The sequence below is a fragment of the Cololabis saira genome, chromosome 5 (genome assembly GCF_033807715.1).
Source record: "Cololabis saira isolate AMF1-May2022 chromosome 5, fColSai1.1, whole genome shotgun sequence".
In the NCBI taxonomy this organism is placed as follows: domain Eukaryota; kingdom Metazoa; phylum Chordata; class Actinopteri; order Beloniformes; family Belonidae; genus Cololabis; species Cololabis saira.
The window spans coordinates 9073761-9096260 of record NC_084591.1 but is presented as its reverse complement, the minus strand read 5'-3'; the positions used below and the strand labels follow the sequence as shown (position 1 = coordinate 9096260).

Here is a 22500-nt window from a genome sequence, read left to right as displayed (position 1 = left end):
TGAGGCCGGATTGTGGCAAGATTTATGAAAAAAATCCGTATACATTTTAAGTTTTCTAGTAATAATGTCAGATGAAGCGTTCCAAACCCAAAAGAATGAGCCCTCTAGTGTATCTCTCCTTTGCCTTGAACAGGCTGTGTGCTGCAAAATGTGCTGCAATTCGGTCCCAAATTTCCCGCGCTGTCCTGTGGATGTGACGTCACATGACGCTGCATGCACGTTCTCCCCGTTCTCCCGTGCCGGCTTCACTGTTGGCTGCAGTACCCCCAACGGCCGTCCTGGTGAAGGGTGACGCTAGAGAGTCATTTCTTAAAAGGAGCCTCAAGCTCCTTTAAGAGTTCAGCAGCGGGAAGTTAGAAATCATCATCAGCATAGAATTTACAGTTAAAGCGTTGCTACGCAACAGTATAAAACCGTCCAGTTGATCTTTTTGAGACAAGAAGGCGGGACTAGAAACTTGTTTTTGTGTCTTCCTGCGGTACACGAGGCCAAAGACGCCGACCTGAGCCTTAAGAGTTCAGCAGCGGGGAGTTAGAAATCATCATCAGCATAGAAAATGAGAGATTAATCGTTACTAGGAAATGAGTGAAACATTCAGTTGAGCTTTTTCTGTCTCTTCTTGAGACAAGATGAGAAGGCGGGACTAGAAACTTGTTTTTGTGTCTTCCTGCGGTACACGAGGCCAAAGATGCCGACCTGAGCCTTAAGAGTTCGGGAAGTTAGAAATCATCATCTGCATAGAAAATGAGAATTATAGCGTTGCTAGGCAACGAGTGAAACTGTCCGTTTGATGATCTCTTCTCTTCCTCAGCATCAACTGAAGTTGCTGGAGGCTCAGAAGCGGCAGCAGGAGCTGATTCTGAGGAGGAAGACCGAGGAGGTGAGCAGCGCCGCCCCTGGTCCCGGTGCAGGTCCGGTCCTGGTGCAGGTCTGGTCTGGTGCAGGTCCGGTCTGGCACTGGTCCGTCTGATCGCTTGTTTCTGCGCGTCAGGTGACGGCTCTGAGGCGGCAGGCCCGGCCCACCTCCGGCAAGGTGATCCGGAAGATGAACCTCCCGGAGCCGATGCAGGACTCCGCCCACAGGAGCTCTGGGCGGGGCTACTCCTCCAGCACCGCCACCAACGGCATGCGGTGAGTCCAGCCCCCGAATCTCGCGCTCAGAAGGCACGCCGATCTTTTCCAGTGGCCAGCCGCGGTACTGCAACAAAAAATCCCATGGGGCCCAGAAAGCTTTTTTCCCATAGACCGCAATAGTAAAAGAGAAGCCTCTAAAACTGTTCACAGGAACCTCCAGCTGCAATCACCGGCAATTACTAATCTTTGTATTCTATATTTTTAAGTCATGGACTTTATATCCGTCAAAAATGTTTTATAACGGCCAGAAAAGTCAAAGAAAAGTCTCTTTCTGGGCGTGACGTCACGGCTGTGTCCGTGCATTCCACGGATGTATTATATTAATATATATTATGTAATTATATTATATTAATACATTAATAATATATGTAATACTATACATGTAATAATATACATTAATTAATATATTAATACATATTATATTAATACTCGCGTCATTGCCCCCCGGGCATGATGGGAGGCCCCAGAGCATCATATGAGGTGACTCAACTGCGCATGCTCTATGGGCCGCTGTATGCGGAAGTAAACCCGGAAGTCAGGAGATTTTTCAGCGTATGCGCTGAGTGAGTAAAATGCACTGAAATGAATGGGCGGCAATTTTCGATGTTCCATCCAGTTCTATTAATACATCCATTATATTATTAACCTTCCAAGACTCTGGAACGGGCGAGGTGATTGGATGGAGAAATAATGGATGGGTGGATTGATGTTGGATGGATGGAAAGATGCTGGATGGAGAAATGATGGATGGATGAATGGATGGATGGATGGAGAAATGATGGATGGATGGATGGATGGATGGATGGATGGATGGATGGAGAAATGATGGATGGATGTTGGATGGATGGATGGAGAAATGATGGATGGATGGATGGATGGAGAAATGATGGATGGATGTTGGATGGATGGATGGATGGATGGATGGATGGATGGAGAAATGATGGATGGATGTTGGATGGATGGATGGAGAAATGATGGATGGATGGATGGATGGAGAAATGATGGATGGATGGATGGATGGATGGATGGAGAAATGATGGATGATGGATGGATGGATGGATGGATGGATGGATGGATGGATGGAGAAATGATGGATGGATGGATTGATGGAAAAATTATAGATGGATGGATGGATGGTGAAATGATGGATGGATGTAGAAACGATAGACAAATGGATGATGGAATTGATGGATGGAGAAATGATGGATGGATGTCGGATAGATGGATGTAAAGATGATGGATGGATGGATGGATGGATGGATGGATGGAAAGATGTTGGATGGATGGATGGATGGATGGAGAAATGATGGATGGAGAAATGATGGATGAATGTTGGATGGATAGATGGATGGATGGATGGATGGATGGATGGATGGATGGATGGATGGATGGATGGATGGATGGATGGATGGATGAGGCCGGTCCAGGTGACTGACAGCTCTCTCCGTGTCACCAGGTCTTCCTACAGACGCACCACCGGCATCTACTCCACCCGGATCGCTCGCAACAAGTGGCACACGCTGGAGCGCAGGATCACCGACGTCATCATGCAGAGGATGACCATCTCCAACATGGAGGCCGACATGAACCGCCTCCTCAAGGTGACGTTCAGACCCCCCTCACATTTCTGAACCATCACTGGCAACAGTTACATGATGTTTTTTAATTTGGAATTAATTATTCCAAATTAAATAATTCAGAATTAGACTACTTTCCTTTGAGTTTACATGGAAATAGTAATTCCGAATTAAGGTTTACATGGAAAACACGTTTGATCGGCTTTATCCAATTCCTCTTAAGGTCTGGGGGTTGGGAAGGTTCTGATTGGATAGGGGGGCGGACCGGAAGTTAAACTACCGGAAGAAAAACCAACTTAGCTGCTGCAACTTTGAAAAGCTCACAATTTTTATGTTTCCTGCCATCTGTTCTTTTAATTATTTCCAGGTCCTCCAAGCTATTTATCAAATAAATGGTCTCTGCTCTTGAACACCGTTTACTGCGTGTTGCCATCTTGAAACTTTGTTTGGAAAACAAGCCCAGTGCGGAAAATAAGCGTCATGGAGACAGACGGGAGAGGGAACGAGCAGCGCAGAATTAATTATTAGCGGAATGAGTTTATACATGATCGTGGAATTATTCTATTCAGATTTAAAATCGGAATGAACCAGCCACTTACTTTGGAATTAAGTTTAATTCGGAATTAGGTGTTTACATGATCATTTTTACTCATTTTAAATCGGATTTAATTTTACTCCTGAATTAAAGAGGAATTAAACTTCCCATGTAAACGCACTGACTGACCTGAAATCCCTGCAGCAACGGGAGGAGCTGACCAAGCGGAAGGAGAAGGTGGTCAGGAAGAGGGACCGGCTGCCTCGCGACGGGCCCGACCCGGAGAAGGCGGCGCTGCCGCTCAGCGAGGAGGTCGACGCGCTGGCGGCAAACATCGACTACATCAACGACAGCATCGCAGACTGCCAGGCCAACATTATGCAGATGGAGGAAACGAAGGTGAGCGGGCTGGAGGTCGCCTGGGGTCGTCTCAGGTCGTCTAAGTTTGGATGAGGGACCGGGTCCTGCAGAACATGAGTGTGACCTGAATCCCAGGTGGGGGTTGGGGTTGGGGAATTAAGACGGTCCAGTTGCAGGTTCCTCCGTCACATAATCAGAACATTTCTGAAATCCTGCAACGTTCAGATGATTAAAGAGTTAACGAGATCAATGTTTTTATGCAGAAGACCAGTGACACCATTAGTTTAGCTATGGATGGATGGATGGATGTTGGATGGATGAATGATTGATGGATGGATGGATGGATGGATGGATGGATGGATGGATGGATGGATGGATGGAGAAATTATGGATGGGTGGATGGATGGATGGAAAGATGTCAGATGGATGGATTGCAAAATTATGGATGAATGGATGATGGATGGATGGATGGATGTTGGATGGATGATGAATGTTGGATGGATGGATGGATGGATGATGGATGGATGGATGGATGGATGGATTGATGAATGATGGATGGATGGATGGATGTTGGATGGATGATGAATGTTGGATGGATGGATGGATGGATGTTGGATGGATGGATGGATGGATAGATGTTGGATGGATGGATGGATGTTGGATGGATGATGGATGTTGGATGGATGATGAATGTTGGATGGATGGATGGATAGATGATGGATGGATGGATGGATTGATGAATGTTGGATGGATGGATGGATGTTGGATGGATGGATGGATGGATGGATGAATGTTGGATGGATGGATGGATGGATGGATGGATTGATGAATGTTGGATGGATGGATGGATGGATGGATGAATGTTGGATGGATGGATGGATGGATGAATGATGGATGTTGGATCGATGATGAATGTTGGCTGGATGGATGAATGGATGGATGAATGTTGGATGGATGGATGAATGTTGGATGGATGGATGATAGATGAATGTTGGATGGATGGATGGATGGATGAATGTTGGATGGATGGATGGATGAATGTTGGATGGATGGATGGATGGATGGATGGATGGATGGATGGATGAATGTTGTGTTACTGGATCATAGACGTGTTTCTCTCCTGCAGGAGGAAGGAGACACGGTCGACGTCTCGGCCGTCATCAGTTCCTGCTCCCTGACGGAGGCCCGGTTCCTGCTGGACCACTTCATGCTGATGGCCATTAACAAGGTACCGGCCCCCTCCCTTTGCGGAGAGTGAATGCTAACGTGAATGCTAACGCTGCGTGTCCCGGGCCGTGAATGCTAACGCTGTGTGTCCCGGGCCGGGCCTCCAGGGCCTGCAGGCGGCGCAGCGCGAGTCCCAGGTGAAGGTGATGGAGGGCCGGCTGAAGCAGACGGAGATCACCAGCGCCACCCAGAACCAGCTGCTGTTCCACATGCTGAAGGAAAAGGCCGAGTTCAACCCGGAGCTGGACGCGCTGCTGGGCAACGCCCTGCAAGGTAGGAACGCCGCGGGTCCGGGCCGAGCGGAGCCCGGTCTTGTAAGCGGACTGGGCCCAGGTTTGACCCCGGCAGCGAGGGGGAGGGTTGGGCTGTATTAGCTGGTGAACGGGTCGGGTCTACGCGGGCTGGGGCGCCGGTCGGGTGCATGGCGGGTTTTGATATGCTCGTGCCGGTCGCCTTCTGCTGAGTAGAACCTGGTGTCGTTAACGTGAGACGTTGACGTCGTAGTTCTGACGTGTTGGTGTTTTTGAACCCCCTGCAGCGATTTGGATCATTGCCGCTTCACCTGATCTGACCTAGCTTTAGCTGTCAGGCACATTTGAAGAACTAGGTCTTTAGTGCCGTAGTGATACACTGATCGTACGATACACGATATTCAGCTCACAATACGATATATATATCACGATATCCAGTCAACGAAACGATATATATATATCACAATATTCAGTCAACGATACGATATGTACACGATATTCAGCTCATGGTGCGATACATATCATGGTATTCAGTTTACAATGCGATATATATATCACTATATTCGATCAACGATACGATAATTATCACAATATTCAGCCAACAATACGATATATATCATAATATTCAGCCAAGGATACGATATATACACAACATTCAGCTCATGATGCGATACATATCATGATATTCAGCTCACAATGCGATATTTATCACGATATTCAGTCAACAATATGATATGATATTCAGCTTCCGATACGATATATATATATCACGATATTCAGCGAATGATACGATATATATCACGATATTCAACCAAGGATACGATATATATCACAATATTCAGCCAACGATACAATACATAACACCATATTTTCAGCTCACTTTATGATATACATCACGATATCCCAGCCAACGATACAATATATCATGATATTCAGGCAAAGATATGATGTATCACGATATCCAGCCAACGATACGATATATATCATGATATTCAGCCAATGATACGATATATATCATGATATTTAGCTTTCGATATGATATATATCACAGTGCGATATATATCACGATAATCAGCTCACAATTCAATATATATCCCGATATTCAGCTCAGAATACAATACATGTCACGATATTCACCTCATGATACGATATAAATCACTATATTCAGCTGACAATACGATATATAACGTTATTCAGCCAACGATACCATATATATCACGATGTTCAGCTCACGATGCGATATATATCACGATATTCAACCAACGATACATATCACGATCGTCAACTCCCGGTACAATTCATATCATGATATCCAGCTCCTGATACGATATACATCACGATACTCAGCTCAGGATACTATATATATATCACAATACTCGGCACAGGATACGATATATATCATGATATTCAGTCAACGATGCGATATATATCACGATGTTCAGCTCACAATGCGATATATATCACGACATTCAGCCAACGATACAACATACATCGATATTCAGCTCACAATGCGATATATATCACAATATTCAGCCAACGATACGATACATGTCACCATATTCGGTCTGACCCCGGGGTAAATCTGCTGCTGACGTCTTTCTCCCTTGGCATTATGTTTCAGCAGCAGGGGGATACTTGGTACAGAAGGAATGATGGCTCAGCCTTTTAAAGCTGTTGGCCGATTCCGAGATCACCAACAATCGTTAGCAGAGCGGGTCGGACGGCTGCAGTCCTGCATCGGGCTCCTTGTTGGTTTTACCAGACTCTGTTCAGCAGAACGCCGTTTACACCAGGCACTTTTTATTCATTTGATTATTATTTTTTTTTACAATTTTGGGGGATTGTGTTTATAATTTGTGCATTGCATCTTTCGGTTCCCCCATTTGTTTCTTTTTGTTCTTGTGTTCTGGTTATTTTGCAGAGCTAGGTAACGTCCCGGCCGGTAAGTGCAGAGTCCATCCTTGTTCTGAGTGCATGGTTCCTCCCTTCACTCTGACCACTAACCGAAGCAGGTGCATGAGGCCCCGACCCCCCCCCCCCCCCCCCCCTTGATGGGGACCCCCTCATCCTCCTCCCAGCTCATGTGCTGCAGCCTCAACGCTTTAGCACCTGCTAATCCCAGGCCCCCCCCCCCAGGCCCCAGGAACCGCTCGGCGCCGCAGGTCCAGGGACTAATCATTCCTCACATCTGTCCGCCTCGTCGTCGGCCCTATGGCCGCCACCCCCCTTCTGACCTTTCCCCTTCTTGTGACCCTCCTCAATGCATCTGCCCCCCGCCCCCCGAGCCCAGCGAGGACCCGGCGGGTCCGCGAGTTAGCATGGCGCTGCGCTCTCATCGGCCTCATCTGCTTCTCCTCTCCTTCATTTTCTACATCTGTTTTTAACGGTTGAATTGTGATGAACCCGGCCAACATCCACACGGGGGGCCCGTCTGGAAGACGTGGGGGCCCTGGTGGGATCCTCAGGTACTCGATGGGCCCCATCCGGGCCCCATCCAGGCCGACCATGTAGGCAAACTTGACGTGATCTAACCCAGTGGTTCTGGGGTCCTGGACCTGCAAGTGTGTGACCCCCCCGCCCCCTCTCTTTTCCGGTGGTTCAGAGTCTGTTACGTTCAGAACAAGCAGTCTTTTTTTAATCGCGCCGTCATCGTCTACTACTTATCTTTTTCTTCTTCGTGTTACTGTGCTTATCGTCGTCTTCTTTGTTTTTTTGTTTTTTTTTAACATTATTGCAATTTCGAGCGCTAACTTGAACTTTTCAAGTTAAAGAGCATTTCCTCCACAGGTTCCTGCAAATTCACAATAAAAGCATTTTAAAAAACTGAAGGTTTTATCCCCACTGAAAAGCTGGAGGTCCACAGACCCTTAGTGGTCCGTGGTTCTGTGATAATAAAATATATCATTTTTTAAAAGATCTTCTGACATTTATAGATATAATGGAATGGAATCTTGCACCTGTTTACATTGTTGAAGTTACTTCACGACACTGTTAATACAAACATAACACCATCTGCATCCTTTTCAAAATAAAAGCCCCCTAGTTTCAGTGAGCATATACACCCTTCAGTTCTTTAAAATGCTCTTATTGTAAAATATTTGCAGGAAGCTGTTTGGGGAACGCTCATTAACTTGCAAAGTTCAAGTTAGCGCTTGAAACTGCAGTAATGTTAAAGAACAAAAAGTAGAAGACGATAAGCACAGTAACAAAGAAGAAGAAAAAAATTAAAAAAGATTAAAAAGGGGCTTCCGGTTGGTGAGCAGATGGAGTAGACGTGTTTCGTGAGTGCTCCCGTGAGTGCCAAACTTTTTAAACCACCAAGCCCTCAAACTTTCAAACTTTTTCCTTTAAAAAGGATTCCCTGTTGCTGTTTTTCTTTTTTTTTGTCTCGAACGAGCCCACTTACCTCCGAGATGGCTTCGAAGAGCGGCAAGTCGGGCAAGAAGGACGACGCTGGCGCTGTCTTAACCCTGGCGGCCATTACCACGTTGCTGGAAGAACACCGAGCTGCCCTGGCCGCCGAGTTCAAAAATACTTTCAGTCAGCTCGACTCCAAACTCGACCAAACGCGGCTCGCGGTCGAGGACCATGGCCAACGTGTTTCGTTCCTTGAACTCGCCACAGAAGACCTCAGCCAGTGAGTTACGGACCTTGAAGGCATCTGCTCGACTCTACGGGATGATAATGCTCGGCTGAAGGCCAAGGTGGTGGATTTGGAAAGCCGGAGCAGAAGGCAGAACATCCGTATCCTGGGCTTACCAGAGTCGACCGAGAGCGGGTCTCCGGCGGCTTTCTTCTCCAAGCTGCTGTGTGAGGTGTTCGGGAACGATACGCTGCCGTCACCGCCAGAAATAGACAGAGCGCACCGCTCGCTCGCCGCCAAGCCGGCCCCGGGACAGAGACCGCGTCCGGTCATCCTCCGCCTTCACCGGTACCAGACGAAAGATATCCTCGTGAGGGAAGCGCGCCGGAGAGGAAAGTTGGAATATCGCGGCCACCCCATCCGGGTCCTGGAGGATTACAGCCCCGAAGTTGCCAGCCAACGAGCGGAATACAGCGGAGTCATGTCGGAGCTCTACCAGCTGGGTCTGAGGCCGGCTCTGCTCTTCCCCGCCCGGCTCCGGCTCACGCTGTCCGGGGGGGCCAGGAAGTGGATCGGCTCCGTGGATGAGGCGCGCAAATTCATCACGAGTCGCAGCAAAGCTTCAAACCCGCCGTAACGGGACTGTTGGAGGCTGTCACGGCTCCGCCTGCAGCCCGGTGCGGCTCACTGACGCTCACGGACTGACTTTTTTTTCTCTCTCTTTTTTTTTACGTGAGTCACATTATTCCTGAGGGGAGGGTGAGTACCCCCGCGACAACCAGTATTTTCTCTGTTGTTAGTTGGACTGCCCCTTTGCAAATATTATTAATTTGCAGTTATTTTTGGCTATTTGAGGGAAGGGGAAAAATAAGTGGTGAAGAGGGAGAAAAAAAAAAAAAAAGCTTTTCCGATTTACCTATAAGTTTTGTAATAATTGTAAGCTGTTAACCTTACTTTTACGCTGCTTAAGTCGGACGTTTTATATTTTATATTTTTGTACAAATATTTCTGGGCTCATATCGGGACTTACAGGTCAAGATTTGAGAGGGTATTTCTTTTTTTTATTCATATCTACACGTTTTAAGGTGCTAATATGTATACACCCATGATACGGGAGCAAAAGCTATTAGTGTGTAGGATAGGAAGATGCGTTATTGCACTTTGTTTGTTTTGAAGAGCTTGCTGCTTTTTTTTTATTTTTCTATAGCAGCTGTCTTAGTTGGGGTGGGTGGGTCGGTGGGATATGTCACTGCCAGAAACTTTGCATTAACTCTTTTCAACTCATTACTTAATGTGGGTCACATTCAACCTCCTTTCCGTTTTCTTTTTTTAAGCCTAGGTCATTGTGCACACCTAATTTTTCTTCTTAGATATTTTGAGTAGATACTTGAAGTTGGTGAGCTGGAATGTTAAGGGTCTGAATCACCCTGTTAAGAGGAAAAGGATCTTCTCACATCTAAAACACCTTAAAACAGAAATAGCCTTTCTACAAGAAACTCATATTCGCAGTTCTGATAATAGCCGCCTGTTCCCGAGGTGGTCAGGGCAGAGATTTCACTCCTCCTTTCAAGCTAAGGCCCGAGGAGTTTCAGTTCTGATCAGTCAGGATGTTTCATTTGAGCAGCACAATGTGATTTCTGACAAGTTTGGTCGCTACGTGATCGTTTCTGGGAAATTATTCAATTCATTGGTCGTACTTGTGAACGTTTATGCCCCTAATTCAGATGATGCAGTCTTTTTTGAACGACTGTTTTCACTGCTCCCTGACCTTAATACATATTCTCTCATACTGGGTGGTGATTTTAATTGCTGGCTCGACCCAGTCCTAGACCGATCCTCTACCAACCCCGGCACAGCAAGTAAGTCAGCCCGTCTTATTCAGGCGTTCCTTTCTGACTACGGTGTTTGTGATGTGTGGCGTTCTTTACATCCATGTGACAGAGAATACTCCTTTTTCTCACAAGTGCACCACACATACTCGAGGATTGATTATTTTTTTATTGATAATCAACTGATTCCCCTGGTTCATTCCTGTGCTTATCAGAGCATTGTCATTTCCGACCACGCTCCTGTGGTTCTAACCATGTCCCTTCCTGACCTACCTCAGAGAGACAGACAGTGGCGATTCAATTCAACTCTGCTGTCGGACACAAATTTTGTTAAATCAATGGAAACGGAAATAGCCTTTTTCCTATCCACGAATATGACTCCAGGAATGTCTAGTCTAACTGTCTGGGATTCCCTCAAGGCTTATCTCCGGGGACAGATTATATCCTACACTGCTAGGGTGAGGCAAAAATCTTATAGGGAGCGATCAGACCTTGCCCGCCAAATCAAAGAGGTCGATGAAGAATATTCTCGGACTAAATCCCCAGATCTTTACAAAAAGCGGCTAGAACTTAAAACTAAATTTGACCTGCTTACCACTCACCCAATTGAACAGTCACTTCTGAAAAGTAAAACCAGGTTTTATGTTTATGGAGACAAATCTGACAAATTATTAGCCAACCAACTTAAAGGCTCTAAGGCTAAACAAAATATTTCTAAGATTCGATTACCAAATGGCCATGTAACTACAGACCACTTACTCATAAATTAAGCATTCAGGGACTTTTATACCCAGCTATACACCTCGGAATCTCAGACTGATCGAGATGAGATTGCGGACTTTTTAAATAGTCTTAGTATTCCCAGTCTTTCACCAGATCTAAGGAAGACATTAGAAGAACCAATATCCCTGATGGAAATTACTCGAGCCATTTCTTCACTGCAGTCGGGTAAATGTCCTGGCCCTGATGGCTTCCCGGCGGAATTTCTAAAGAAATTTTCTACTCTGCTTTCCCCATTGCTATCTACAGTTCTTTCAGAATCCTTCAGCCACGGTTCCCTCCCTCCTTCTTTTTCGGAGGCCTGCATCACCCTCATAGCTAAAAAAGGGAAGGATCCTACTGAATGCGCCTCCTACAGGCCCATCTCCCTCTTAAACACAGATGCTAAAATCCTAGCTAAAGTCCTAGCCCATAGGCTGGAGAATGCCCTCCCCACAATTATATCTGAAGACCAAACTGGCTTCATTAAAGGTAGGCAGTCTTACTTCAACACAAGGCGACTGTTCAATATTATCTACTCTGCCTCTGAGGCTATCCCTGAATGCGTTGTCTCTCTGGATGCGGAGAAAGCATTTGATCGCGTCCAATGGGATTATCTCTTTGCTGTGCTGGACAGGTTTGGTTTTGGTCCGAACTTTGCTCTGTGGATTAAACTTCTCTATTTACACCCAACAGCCTCAATTCGTACTAACTCTCAACGGTCAAAACCATTTAATCTGCATCGTGGAACCCGTCAGGGGTGCCCCCTTAGTCCCATGCTTTTTGACATGGCTATCGAACCGCTTGCCACAGCGCTCCGATCTTGTGAGGATGTGTCCGGTATCTGGAGAGGTGGCAGGGAACATAAGGTCTCGCTTTATGCCGATGACCTCTTGCTTTTCATCTCTCACCCTCTGGCCTCATTACCCCCTGCGCTGTCACTTCTCAGTCAGTTTGGGAAACTCTCAGGCTATAAACTGAATCTCAGCAAAAGTGAGCTTTTCCCTACCAATCTCGAACCGCATGCTTTAGACCTTTCCAATTTTCCCTTTAAAATCGTAAATGACAAATTCTCCTATTTAGGCATATCTGTGACAAGGAAACACAAAGACCTGCTCCAAGAGAATCTTATCTCATTGTTAAATGAGACCAAACAAACCCTTACACAATGGTCACCCCTGTCAATGTCTCTTGTGGGTCGCATCAATTCAGTTAAAATGACCATTTTACCTAAATTTTTGTACCTTTTCCAGACCTTACCACTCTTTATTCCTGGTTCTTTTTTTCAGTCCCTTGACTCAGTTATATCTTCATACCTATGGCGGGGTAAACGGCCACGTTTGAACAAAACTCACCTTCAAAAAATTAAGTCTGCAGGTGGTCTGGCCCTCCCAAACTTTCGTTATTATTATTGGGCTGCTAACCTGCGCTGCCTTGCATTCTGGTCCTTCTACTGCGACGGCGCTGACCGCCCTGACTGGGTGGCGATGGAGTTACATCCAACTGATGACCTGTCAATTCCTGCCCTACTCGGCTCCTCACTTCCACTTCCTTCACTTAAATCAATCAAAAACCCAGTGGTTAAACATTCTCTTAGAATTTGGGCCCAATTTAGGAAGTTTTTTGGTTTTCACAGCTTCTCTCTTCTTAGCCCCATTGCATCAAATCACTCTTTCAAACCATCCCTTGAGGACCCCACCTTCCAGGAATGGCACAGGAGGGGTATGAATCGTTTTAGAGATATGTTCATAGACGGCACCGTGGCATCTTTTGAGCAGTTAAGTAGTAAATTCAGCCTTCCAAAATCACATTTCTTTAGGTATCTTCAGGCTAGACATTTTGTTCTTTCCCAGACACCCAGCCCTGGTGCATCGATAGGCTTGACCACAGTTGACAAAGTTCTTGCCACAGACCCATTCAAAAAGGGGCTCATTTCGTCTTTCTATGGCATGTTGCTGGATCTTAGGAGTGCCCCTATAGATAAACTCAAAGCAGCATGGGAGCAGGACTTAGGGCTTCCCTTATCAGAGGATACCTGGGAGTCCATACTCAAACTGGTTAATACAACCTCCCTGTGCGCACGTCACTGCTTAATTCAGTTTAAAGTGGTACACAGGGCTCATATTTACAAAGCAAAGTTATCCTCCATGTACCCAGATATTAGTCCATACTGTGTAAGATGTAAAGTAGCAGAAGCCTCTCTCATCCACATGTACTGGTCCTGCCCATGTCTAAACAAATACTGGATGGAAGTCTTTCATACTCTCTCTCTGGTGCTTAAAATCAGATTAGAACCAAACCCACTGACTGCCCTGTTTGGGGTCATGGAGGGAGGAAGGAAGTTAACCACTGCACAGAGGCACACTTTGTCTTTTGCCTCCCTTTTGGCTCGTCAGGCAATTCTGTTCAGGTGGAAGGATCCCTTCCCTCCTACTCGTGCACAATGGCTGGAAGACATCATGTCCTGCTTAAAACGGGAGAAAATGAGATACTCGCTTCAGCAATCAAATAAGTTCCAGAAAGTGTGGGGACCTTTTCTAGAAGCATTCCAGACCCTGTGAACTATACTTCATATTTCTTTTGTATTCGTAGTGCAGGCTTTTGATGTTAGAGTGACATCATATTGTGATTAGTAATCTGGCAGTGACATGGGAGGGATTAGTTTGGTCTGTAGTTTGTTTTTGTTACTATTTTATATTTTTTCATACTGTTTAATTGTTTTTTATATTTTGTACACTGGTGTATGCTATGATTAACATGCCCATGCCTACTCAAAATATTTGTAATTGACATGCAGCATTTCACCTTTTTTACTTTGTGAAAATTTCAATAAAAAGATCTTGAATTAAAAAAAAAGATTTAAAAAGACTGCTAGTTCTGAACGCAGCAGAACATAACAGACGACTCCTCAGAGACCAAAACTTTGCACGGGGTACATGACCCCAAAAAGGTTGAGAACCACTGAAACTAGGATGCAGATCGTGTTGCGTTGGTATCAACAGTGTTGTGTAGTAAATTCAACAATGCAAACGGGTGCAAGATTTCTTATTAAAATACAACAAACTACACTTGTAAAGAGTAAAAGAAGGTCATGTAGTTTAGGTAGATAAAGGTGTCGGTCACATTTGAATAAAATAATATTTTGTCAGAGGATCTTTTTAAAAGAACTATATTTTATTATCACAAACCCACGGACCCCTTGTAGTTACACCACGGACCACTAGGGGGCCGCGGACCCCCGGTTGAGAATCACTGATCTCACCTACCAGTGGAGTCCCGCCTCCCTTAGTTACTGTTGCTAAGGTGTTCCAGCTGATATTTGAGGGGGCGGGGCTTACTGATGGATCAGACACAGAGCCGATGCCCCCTCCCACATGTCCGGCCCATTTCAAACGCCAGATGTTGGCCCCTCGTGCAGATGTTGGCCGTCTTGGGAAGATGAAAAAGTGTTTGTCTGGAAGAATGCCGTTACGGCCGCGGTTCTCGCTCACCTGTGACGTGATTGGCTGATCTCGTTTGACAGAAACCGGGGATGATAGCAGCAGCGATGAGTCAGCGCAGAGCCCGTCAGCAGAGGGAACGTAAGTACCATGATCATCACATTAGCTCCCGTCATGTCGGGTCGCTCTGCATGTCCGTGTTTCTGCTGCATCATATTTATTTAATAACCTCTGTTTTTATCCTAATGTTAATAGGATGTGATGCCCGCTTTTTAATTTTTATGTGAAATTGATTTTTCATGTCCTGCTGACGTTAAATGAGGGTTTGAATCATATGAGTTTCCATCGGAGCAGCGTGTAGGAAGTTAAACGTGTTTGTATTCCCTCGGCAGAACCTTGGCGTCGGACCTCGCCAAGCTGTGTGGGGAGACCAGAACGAGGAACAAGGTATCCCCCGGGCGTCTTACCGTTGTTCTTCCTTTTTTCAGCAAACTATAAAGTGTACCGCTGCCAAACCGGGTTTAAACATTCAGGGTCTTCAAAGGACCTTTTTTTTGGGAGGGGGGTTAAAAAAAGATACAATGTTTTGGGGATAAATGCCTTAAAAAAGTTGGGATTCAGCGTCTCTGAAAACTCCAGATGACCGAGTTCAGGTCCCTGAGGGACTAATACTCCGCTGCCTTCTCACACCAGAGTTACAATTTGTTTTTAATAGGAGTTTAAGGGTTTTTAATAGTTTCTATTTTTTTTTTCAGAGTATTTGATTTTTTTAGTTTTAGTTAGTTTAACAAGCCCATCAGTGGTTTTAGTTTAGAATAATTGGTTATTTTTAGTTTTAGTTGTTAAGTTATTGACAACATTTTTATCTTTTTGAACAAACAGAACAAAAAGCCTTTTATTCTACCTTTCGATTTGTTAGAAAAATAAAGTTCCAAAGGTCAAAGGTCACTGGGAGGTCAGACTTCAGCAGAAAAAACAACTATGAAACAAAAATGAAAAGTTCATTTTACCCACATTTCTCTTTAATTTCAGTTTTGTATCGTTATTTTGTTTTCCAGAGTAGCCTATTTGATTGTTTAGTTTTAGTTAGTTTAACAAGCTCATCAGTGGTTTTAGTTTAGAATAATTGGTTATTTTTAGTTTTAGATTTTAGCTGGTTATTGACAAAATTTGTATCATTTTTTGTATTTTTATCTAGGATAAAAGAATCCCGTCGACGTTGAACAAACGGAACAAAGAGCCTTGTATTCTTTCCTTTTGAATTATTAGAAAAATAAAGTTCCAAAGGTCACTGCGAGGTCAGACTGCAGCAGAAAAAAACTACGAAACGAAAATTAAGTTAATTTTACCCACAATTCTGTTTAATTTCAGTTAGTTTTGCATCGTTATTGTGTTTTTTGTGAGTATTTGATTGTTTCAGTTAAGTTTTAGTCAGTTTAACAAGCTCATCAGTGGTTTTAGTTTTGAATAATTGGTTATTTTTATTTTTAGTTGTTAGTTTTTTGTCTATTTTTTGGTATTTTTATCTCCGATAAAAGAATCATGTCGACATAGAACAAAAAGCCTTTATTCTTTCCTTTAGAATTATTAGAAAAATCAAAGGTCAAAGGTCACCGGGAGGTCAGACTGCAGCATAAATGAAAACAAAACGAAAATGGGAAAATGTTTAATTTCAGTTAGTTTTGCATCGTTAGTTCCAGTTTTTATTTAGTTTCAAAGCTTTTGTTTTTGTTGTTTTGTTTTTTTACTCTCATTCTGAAGTTCCAGCATTGTCCTACAGATGTGGGTAAATCTGTTTTGACATCCAGGATCTGTGTTTTTATTCGTTGAATTTTCTTTAATTTTCCCAGAAACCTCAAACCTTCTTACTGGTATTTATTTATTCATTTATTTATTTATTTGCTTATTTATTTTTCCTGCGTCTTTTCTGGTCAGGCCCGTCGGAGGACGACCACGCAGATGGAGCTGCTGTATGCGAGCACTGACTCCGCCCCCGACGGCCCCGGGGACTCCTCCTTTCCGATGCTGCCATTGGCCGAAGCAGAAGGGGGCGGAGACCTGGACGCGCCGGGCTCCTCAGTCAGGGACTACGCAGCTCTTTCCCCCGGCTTTTCCTCTAAAATGGGCAGCATGTAAGTTCAGCCCTGCACTCATCCGCTAACGGCTAACCGCTAACCCCCACTTCCTGCTCGCTGGGTCTCGCTGCTCTACGGAGCGTTTTCTTTCACCAGTAATAATGAGCTTCCTTATAAACTTATTGCAGCTAAGTCCTCAGGTATAAGCATGTTTATGCAGGCAAATATTAACCTTTCCACGGTTTCTCTTTTTAACTTCCTGCAAAAAACTGCCCCTCTAGCGCCTGTAGCCCCTCTCTAGCCCCTCTCTTGTGCCCTTAGCCCCTCTCTAGCACCTGTAGCTCCTCTCTAGCGCCTGTAGCTCCTCTCTAGCCCCTCTCTAGCACCTGTAGCCCCTCTCTAGCACCTGTAGCCCCTCTCTAGCGCCTGTAGCTCCTCTCTAGCCCCTCTCTAGCGCCTGTAGCCCCTCTCTAGCGCCTGTAGCCCCTCTCTAGCGCCTGTAGCCCCTCTCTAGCACCTATATCCCCCCTCTAGCCCGTCTCTAGCACCTATAGCCCCTAGTGTCCGACCGATCAGCCTTTTTTTCGATTATTTCGATCACCGATTAGGGGGAAATCAAAAAGACCGATAGCCGATATCAGCCGATACGATTATTAACCTTTTTTTACCTTTTTGGGAGAAAACAAATTTCAATACAAGAATTCATTTAAATGAATGGTGAGCAATTTATTGCTTTAACTAGGAAGGACAGCAATATTCACTTCGCACGGCTCACACATCAAAAGTGCAAATTATGGAACATCAAACAAAACAAGCAGCATTTCAGTTATTAAAAATAACATTAAGTGAATTTTCTCTTTACATAAAATAAAAAAGCTGCCTATAAAAAAATAACAAATTAAGAGGAATAACAGCCTCAATTTTAGAACAGTCAGGCACAATACTCCCAATTCCCAGACCCAAACCACAGCAAGTGCCTACTTGGAGGTAGTAACAGTAAGCTAACTAGTACACATGACAAACAACCAAACAGTACAGGTTGTGAAAATGGCTACACAGGTTGTTTTTTTAAGTGCAAATATTTACTTAAGTTTACTTAAGTTTGAGCATGTTGAACATTCTTAATACAAAAAGAAAATGCAGTATTTCAGTAAATTCCTTAATTTTTCTTTAAAAAAAAAAAAAAAAAAAAATCGAAATGATTTATTTTCGATTTTTTTTGGGGGGGGGGGGGCCGATACCGATTATTAATAAAATTATGAATATCGAATTCGATAATCGGCCACGGCCGATTATCGGTCGCCCACTACTTTCTAGCACCTGTAGCCCCTCTCTAGCACCTATAGCCCCCCTCTAGCCCATGTTTAGCGCCTATAGCCCCTCTCTATCCCCTCTTTGGCACCTCTATAGCCCCCCGCTAGCCCCTCTAGCACCTATAGCCCCTCTCTAGCACCTATACCCCCCCCCCCTAGCCCTTCTTAAGCGCCTATAGCTGCTCTCTAGCCCCTCTAGCCCCGCTCTAAAACCCCTAGCGCCTGTAGCCCCTTTAGCCCCCTCTAGCGCTGCTCTGTCCGGCCCGTTGGAGGCCGTGTTTCAAACCGGTGCACATGCACGAGTACTCTGGCCGACAGCTGATTCTTAGAGATGTAGTTTTGAACATTAGCGAGCCCCTCGGCCTAACAAACCCGGGCCTGGCGGAGAACCACCCCGGTAAAGTCCAGGTAACTGCCCGGCGGCTGCATGCTCATACGTTTGTTTGTTGGTTTCTCTGGTTTCTCATCCCCCGAGTTGTTTTTATGGTTTGTGTTTTTCGTGTCTCTGTTGTGGTGTTTTGTTTTATGGATGATGAACTGATCAAACTGAACACTCAGCTCTGGCTCCAGAACTCTGGCAGCGGCGGACAAGCGAGCGCCGGAGCCTTCGCCGCTCGCGCGCAGGAAGACGTATGACAAGGCGGCGGCGGCCGACAGGTCAAAGGTCAAGGAGATGAAACAGTAAGAGCTTGTTGCCAACAAAGAGAGCCGAGCACCTTCTCCTGGACTCTACTAATCCTCCTCCTGTCGACTTCCTGCTTCGGGGAGGCATGCAGCGTTTCCTGGATCAATAATCTGCATCTTGTTTATCCCCTCAAGTTCTACACTGAATTTAAAGTCCTCGACTCTAGTTTGTTTCTTCTTTGAGCCACGATGGCGATAGAAAGTGGGAGTTTAGATTCAAATCCAGTGTTCAACTTGCCGAGCAGCCGCTCTGCTTCTGATCTACGATCAATACTTCTGTTTACCCGTCTGAGTCTGATCAGTCGCTTCCCCCGAGGCTGACGACGCGTTCGAGTAAACGGAGGTTTGCATCTGCTGAAGTCGAGGCACGACTCCAAAAGCCCTTAATTATTCCTGAGTGTTTCTGATTGGTCGGAGTCCTGGAGGCTTGCTGGTGGGCGGGGCTAATGTTTGATGACCCGGTTAGACGCGCGTTCCATCGTATCGTCAGAGACGTTCAATAAACTCTACCCCCCACTACGGTTGTGTTTCCTGTATCTGTGTCACGTGACTGCCACGCCCCTTTAGGAGACAGGAAGTAGGTCCTGAGTCTATTGAGTCCTATGGGAAAAGTGAACGTGAGCACAGATTATTACCAATTCCTTCGCCCCATAGTAACCTAAGTAAATATGGAACCCATTTTTCAAAAGCCACAAACCTTCTGAACATTCTGACACCAAAATGGCAATTTTCAGACCGACAGATTAGGAGAAAATGAACTTTGTTTGAGACCTGTCTCTGTCTGAGCAACACACTCTCGCCAGATTTGGCTCTCATCGTTTTCCCATCGGATAAAATGAAGTTTAAAACTAAAATAAAACTTGCTTCTTTACTTAATAATATTGTTATTTTTATTGTTTAAGTCTTTTTGGAAGAAAGTTGTTCCAAAACGATGTGGGGAGAGGGGCGACACGCCCACTTAGGAGACAGGAAGTGGATACCATTTCAAACCATTGGCAGTAACGGTAATGCGCTATCTTCTGTATAGAGGATCTTTGGTATCGTCATGTCGGTGTTTCCTAGAAACGAGCTCAGAACCTCCGATCTGGTCGTGAACGGATCGGCTTTCACTCACGACCACAAACAAACGTCTTGGGAGACATTTCTCCTCCTCTGGGATGGAACCAGGACCCTGGTCCCTCCTCTCAGGCAACGTTTACACATAGCAGGGTATTTACAAAAACGGATATTTCCCCTCTTTACGTTTTGAAAAATACCATCATCTACACGAACCCGCATAAATAGCTGTTAAGGTGCTATGAGCAGCCAAACCTACAGGGGGCAATGTAACAAGAAGCATAAAGTCATGCTAGCCAATCAGAATCCTGGAAAAAAACATCAACAAATGACACGAGTAACTTCCAGTTACTTCCAAGATGAAGGAGAGTCTTTCGCTTGGAGTGACAGAGAAGGTGAGTTACTTTTAAGTGTGACTTTAGAATATAAAACAGGTAAAATACAAGAAAATATTGATGGTGTCCAAACAAATTTTAAACACAGGTTGCACACATGACAGTGGGGACTTTTCTGTCGCATAATGTGACGTTCTGAAGCCTAAATGTCCGTTTCCCTCTGTTTACAAGCAAACATGAAGACGGAGTTTTTGCAAATCTCCACTTTGGCCGGAGTTTTCAGAAATGATGGTTTTTGGAGACTTTGAGCTTCGTTTTCGTGTAAACGAAACGGCCAAAATGCATGAAAACACCACCGTTTATGCTACGTGTAAACAGGGTCTCAGATGGAAACATGACCACAGTTCCTCCTCTAGGATTGAACCAGGTCCTGGTTCCTCCTCTCAGATGGAAACAAAACCGTAGTTCCTCCCCTCGGATGGTACCAGGACCGCAGTTCTGCTGCTGAGAGTGATCCTTGTTGTGACCGGCGCTCCAGCGGGACGCTGAGCAGGACAAACCCTCCCGGCTCCACGGTGGCATTTACTCGGCCACCAGCCTCGGGCCGACGCTGACATTCATCATGGCAGTTCTCCTCATCTTTCAGCTTTTCTTCTTCCTATTTTCCCCGCTGGCGTGTTCTGACCGTTATAGATCGTGAAGTAACTGTAACCCATCTGATTTTAAGACCCGGTACCTCTAAAGTAGCTTTGGACTCCTAAAGCCTGTAGTTGTTTTTACAGAGGAGCAATAAAAGAGAAGTTGGGTTAAGTGATTTCTGATTGGTTGAAGTCCTGGAGGCTTGCTAAGGGCTCAGCCCTGTTGCTCGGGAAGCCGACAGGAACACGCCCACCGTATGTCAATCAAAGTTAGCTCTGCTCCCGGCGCCATCAGCGGATCCTGTGGGCATAATACTTGCAGAGCTGCCGTGAGACATTTCCAGCCGGTGCTGGGTTTGTGCTAACGCAGGGGTCGGCAACCCAAAATGTTGAAAGAGCCATATTGGACCAAAAACACAAAAAGCAAATATGTCTGGAGCCGCAAAAAATGAAGAGTCTTGTATAAGCCTTAGAATAAAGGCAAATGGCGAAATGTCGAGAAAAAAGTTGAAATGTTGAGAAAAAAGTAGAAATGTCGAGAAAAAAGTCGAAATGTTGAGAAAAAAGTTGAAATCTCGAGAAAAAAGTCAAAATGTTTAGAAAAAAGTCGAAATGTCGAGAAAAAAGTCAGAATTTCGAGAAAAAAGTCGAAATGTCGAGATTAATGTTGAGGTACAATTTCGGGAAAAAAGACGAAATGCAATTAAAAAGGAAAGGAAAAAGGAAGAAAAAAAAAAGAAAAAGAAAAAAAGAAGGAAAAAAAAGATCAAACATTTTTGAAAAAGCTACCGGAGCCACTAGGGCGGCGCTAAAGAGCCGCATGCAGCTCTGGAGCCCCGGGTTGCTTCGCTAATCGCGTTAGCATGACGTTTACGGACTCACTCACGTTCAAAACCCAGAGATAGTTAAACTCCTCCCCTTGAGGCAGGACGTCTCCACCTTCTCCGGTGGAGAACCACGGCCTATACACATGCTGAAGGTCCCGGTCTGATGAAGCCAACAGGACAACATTGTCTGCAAAAAGCACAGAGGAAATCCTGCGGTTCCCAAACTGGACCATGAACAGAACCGGGGACGGATAACAGCCCTCGTGGTGGGACAACTAGATTATTTGAAACAATGCTTTTATCAGAAAATAATGCAAGTCGGGCTAATTCAATGGAAAACAAGTTAATTTTTTTGATTAAGGTTGTTGTTCCGATAACCAATCTGGGAAACCGATTATTGGATGGGATCAGACCCGTTTCTAAACGACGATGAGAAACAATACTCCATAATCGCCTGCTTCTTAAACCACCGCTAGCGGACGCTCCCTGGAGAATCTGTCGTTAGCTAGCGTTACAAAAAACCTGCTAGTCAGGTCAAAGTACCTCCGAGGTTTCTCCGACGTACCGGAGGTTGTTTCTCCGTTACAGTTTTAACGTCAGTCAGACGCGTCTGGCCCGACGGCAGGAAGTTATCGTGAGCTCTGCTCAGCTCGGCTCGCATCGACTCCAGCTGATCGTCCTCATTAGCCCCTCCCCCACACGCTTTCTACTTAATTCACCATAAAATGTAAAAATTAATTAAAAGCAGATCATGTTTTAATCAGTAGCTAACAGCTCATGAATATTAGACTGTCTCTTAACCCTCTGGCAGGGATGGATGGATGGATGGATGGATAGTTGGATGCGTCGATGGATGGATAGTTGGATGGATGGATGG

General features: G+C 45.1%; 1 protein-coding gene across 1 annotated transcript in view; it reads left to right on the top strand.

The window, feature by feature from the left end:
• Positions 1–22500, top strand: part of kif21a (kinesin family member 21A) — an 80892-nt gene that overhangs the window by 50491 nt on the left and 7901 nt on the right. The window contains exons 18-28 of the mRNA XM_061720895.1: positions 812–880; positions 992–1131; positions 2591–2735; positions 3451–3645; positions 4733–4834; positions 4941–5106; positions 7006–7026; positions 14779–14836; positions 15088–15142; positions 16631–16827; positions 18642–18764. Coding sequence (XP_061576879.1) covers positions 812–880; positions 992–1131; positions 2591–2735; positions 3451–3645; positions 4733–4834; positions 4941–5106; positions 7006–7026; positions 14779–14836; positions 15088–15142; positions 16631–16827; positions 18642–18764 — 1271 coding nt within the window. The remainder of the gene's footprint in view (positions 1–811; positions 881–991; positions 1132–2590; positions 2736–3450; positions 3646–4732; positions 4835–4940; positions 5107–7005; positions 7027–14778; positions 14837–15087; positions 15143–16630; positions 16828–18641; positions 18765–22500) is intronic.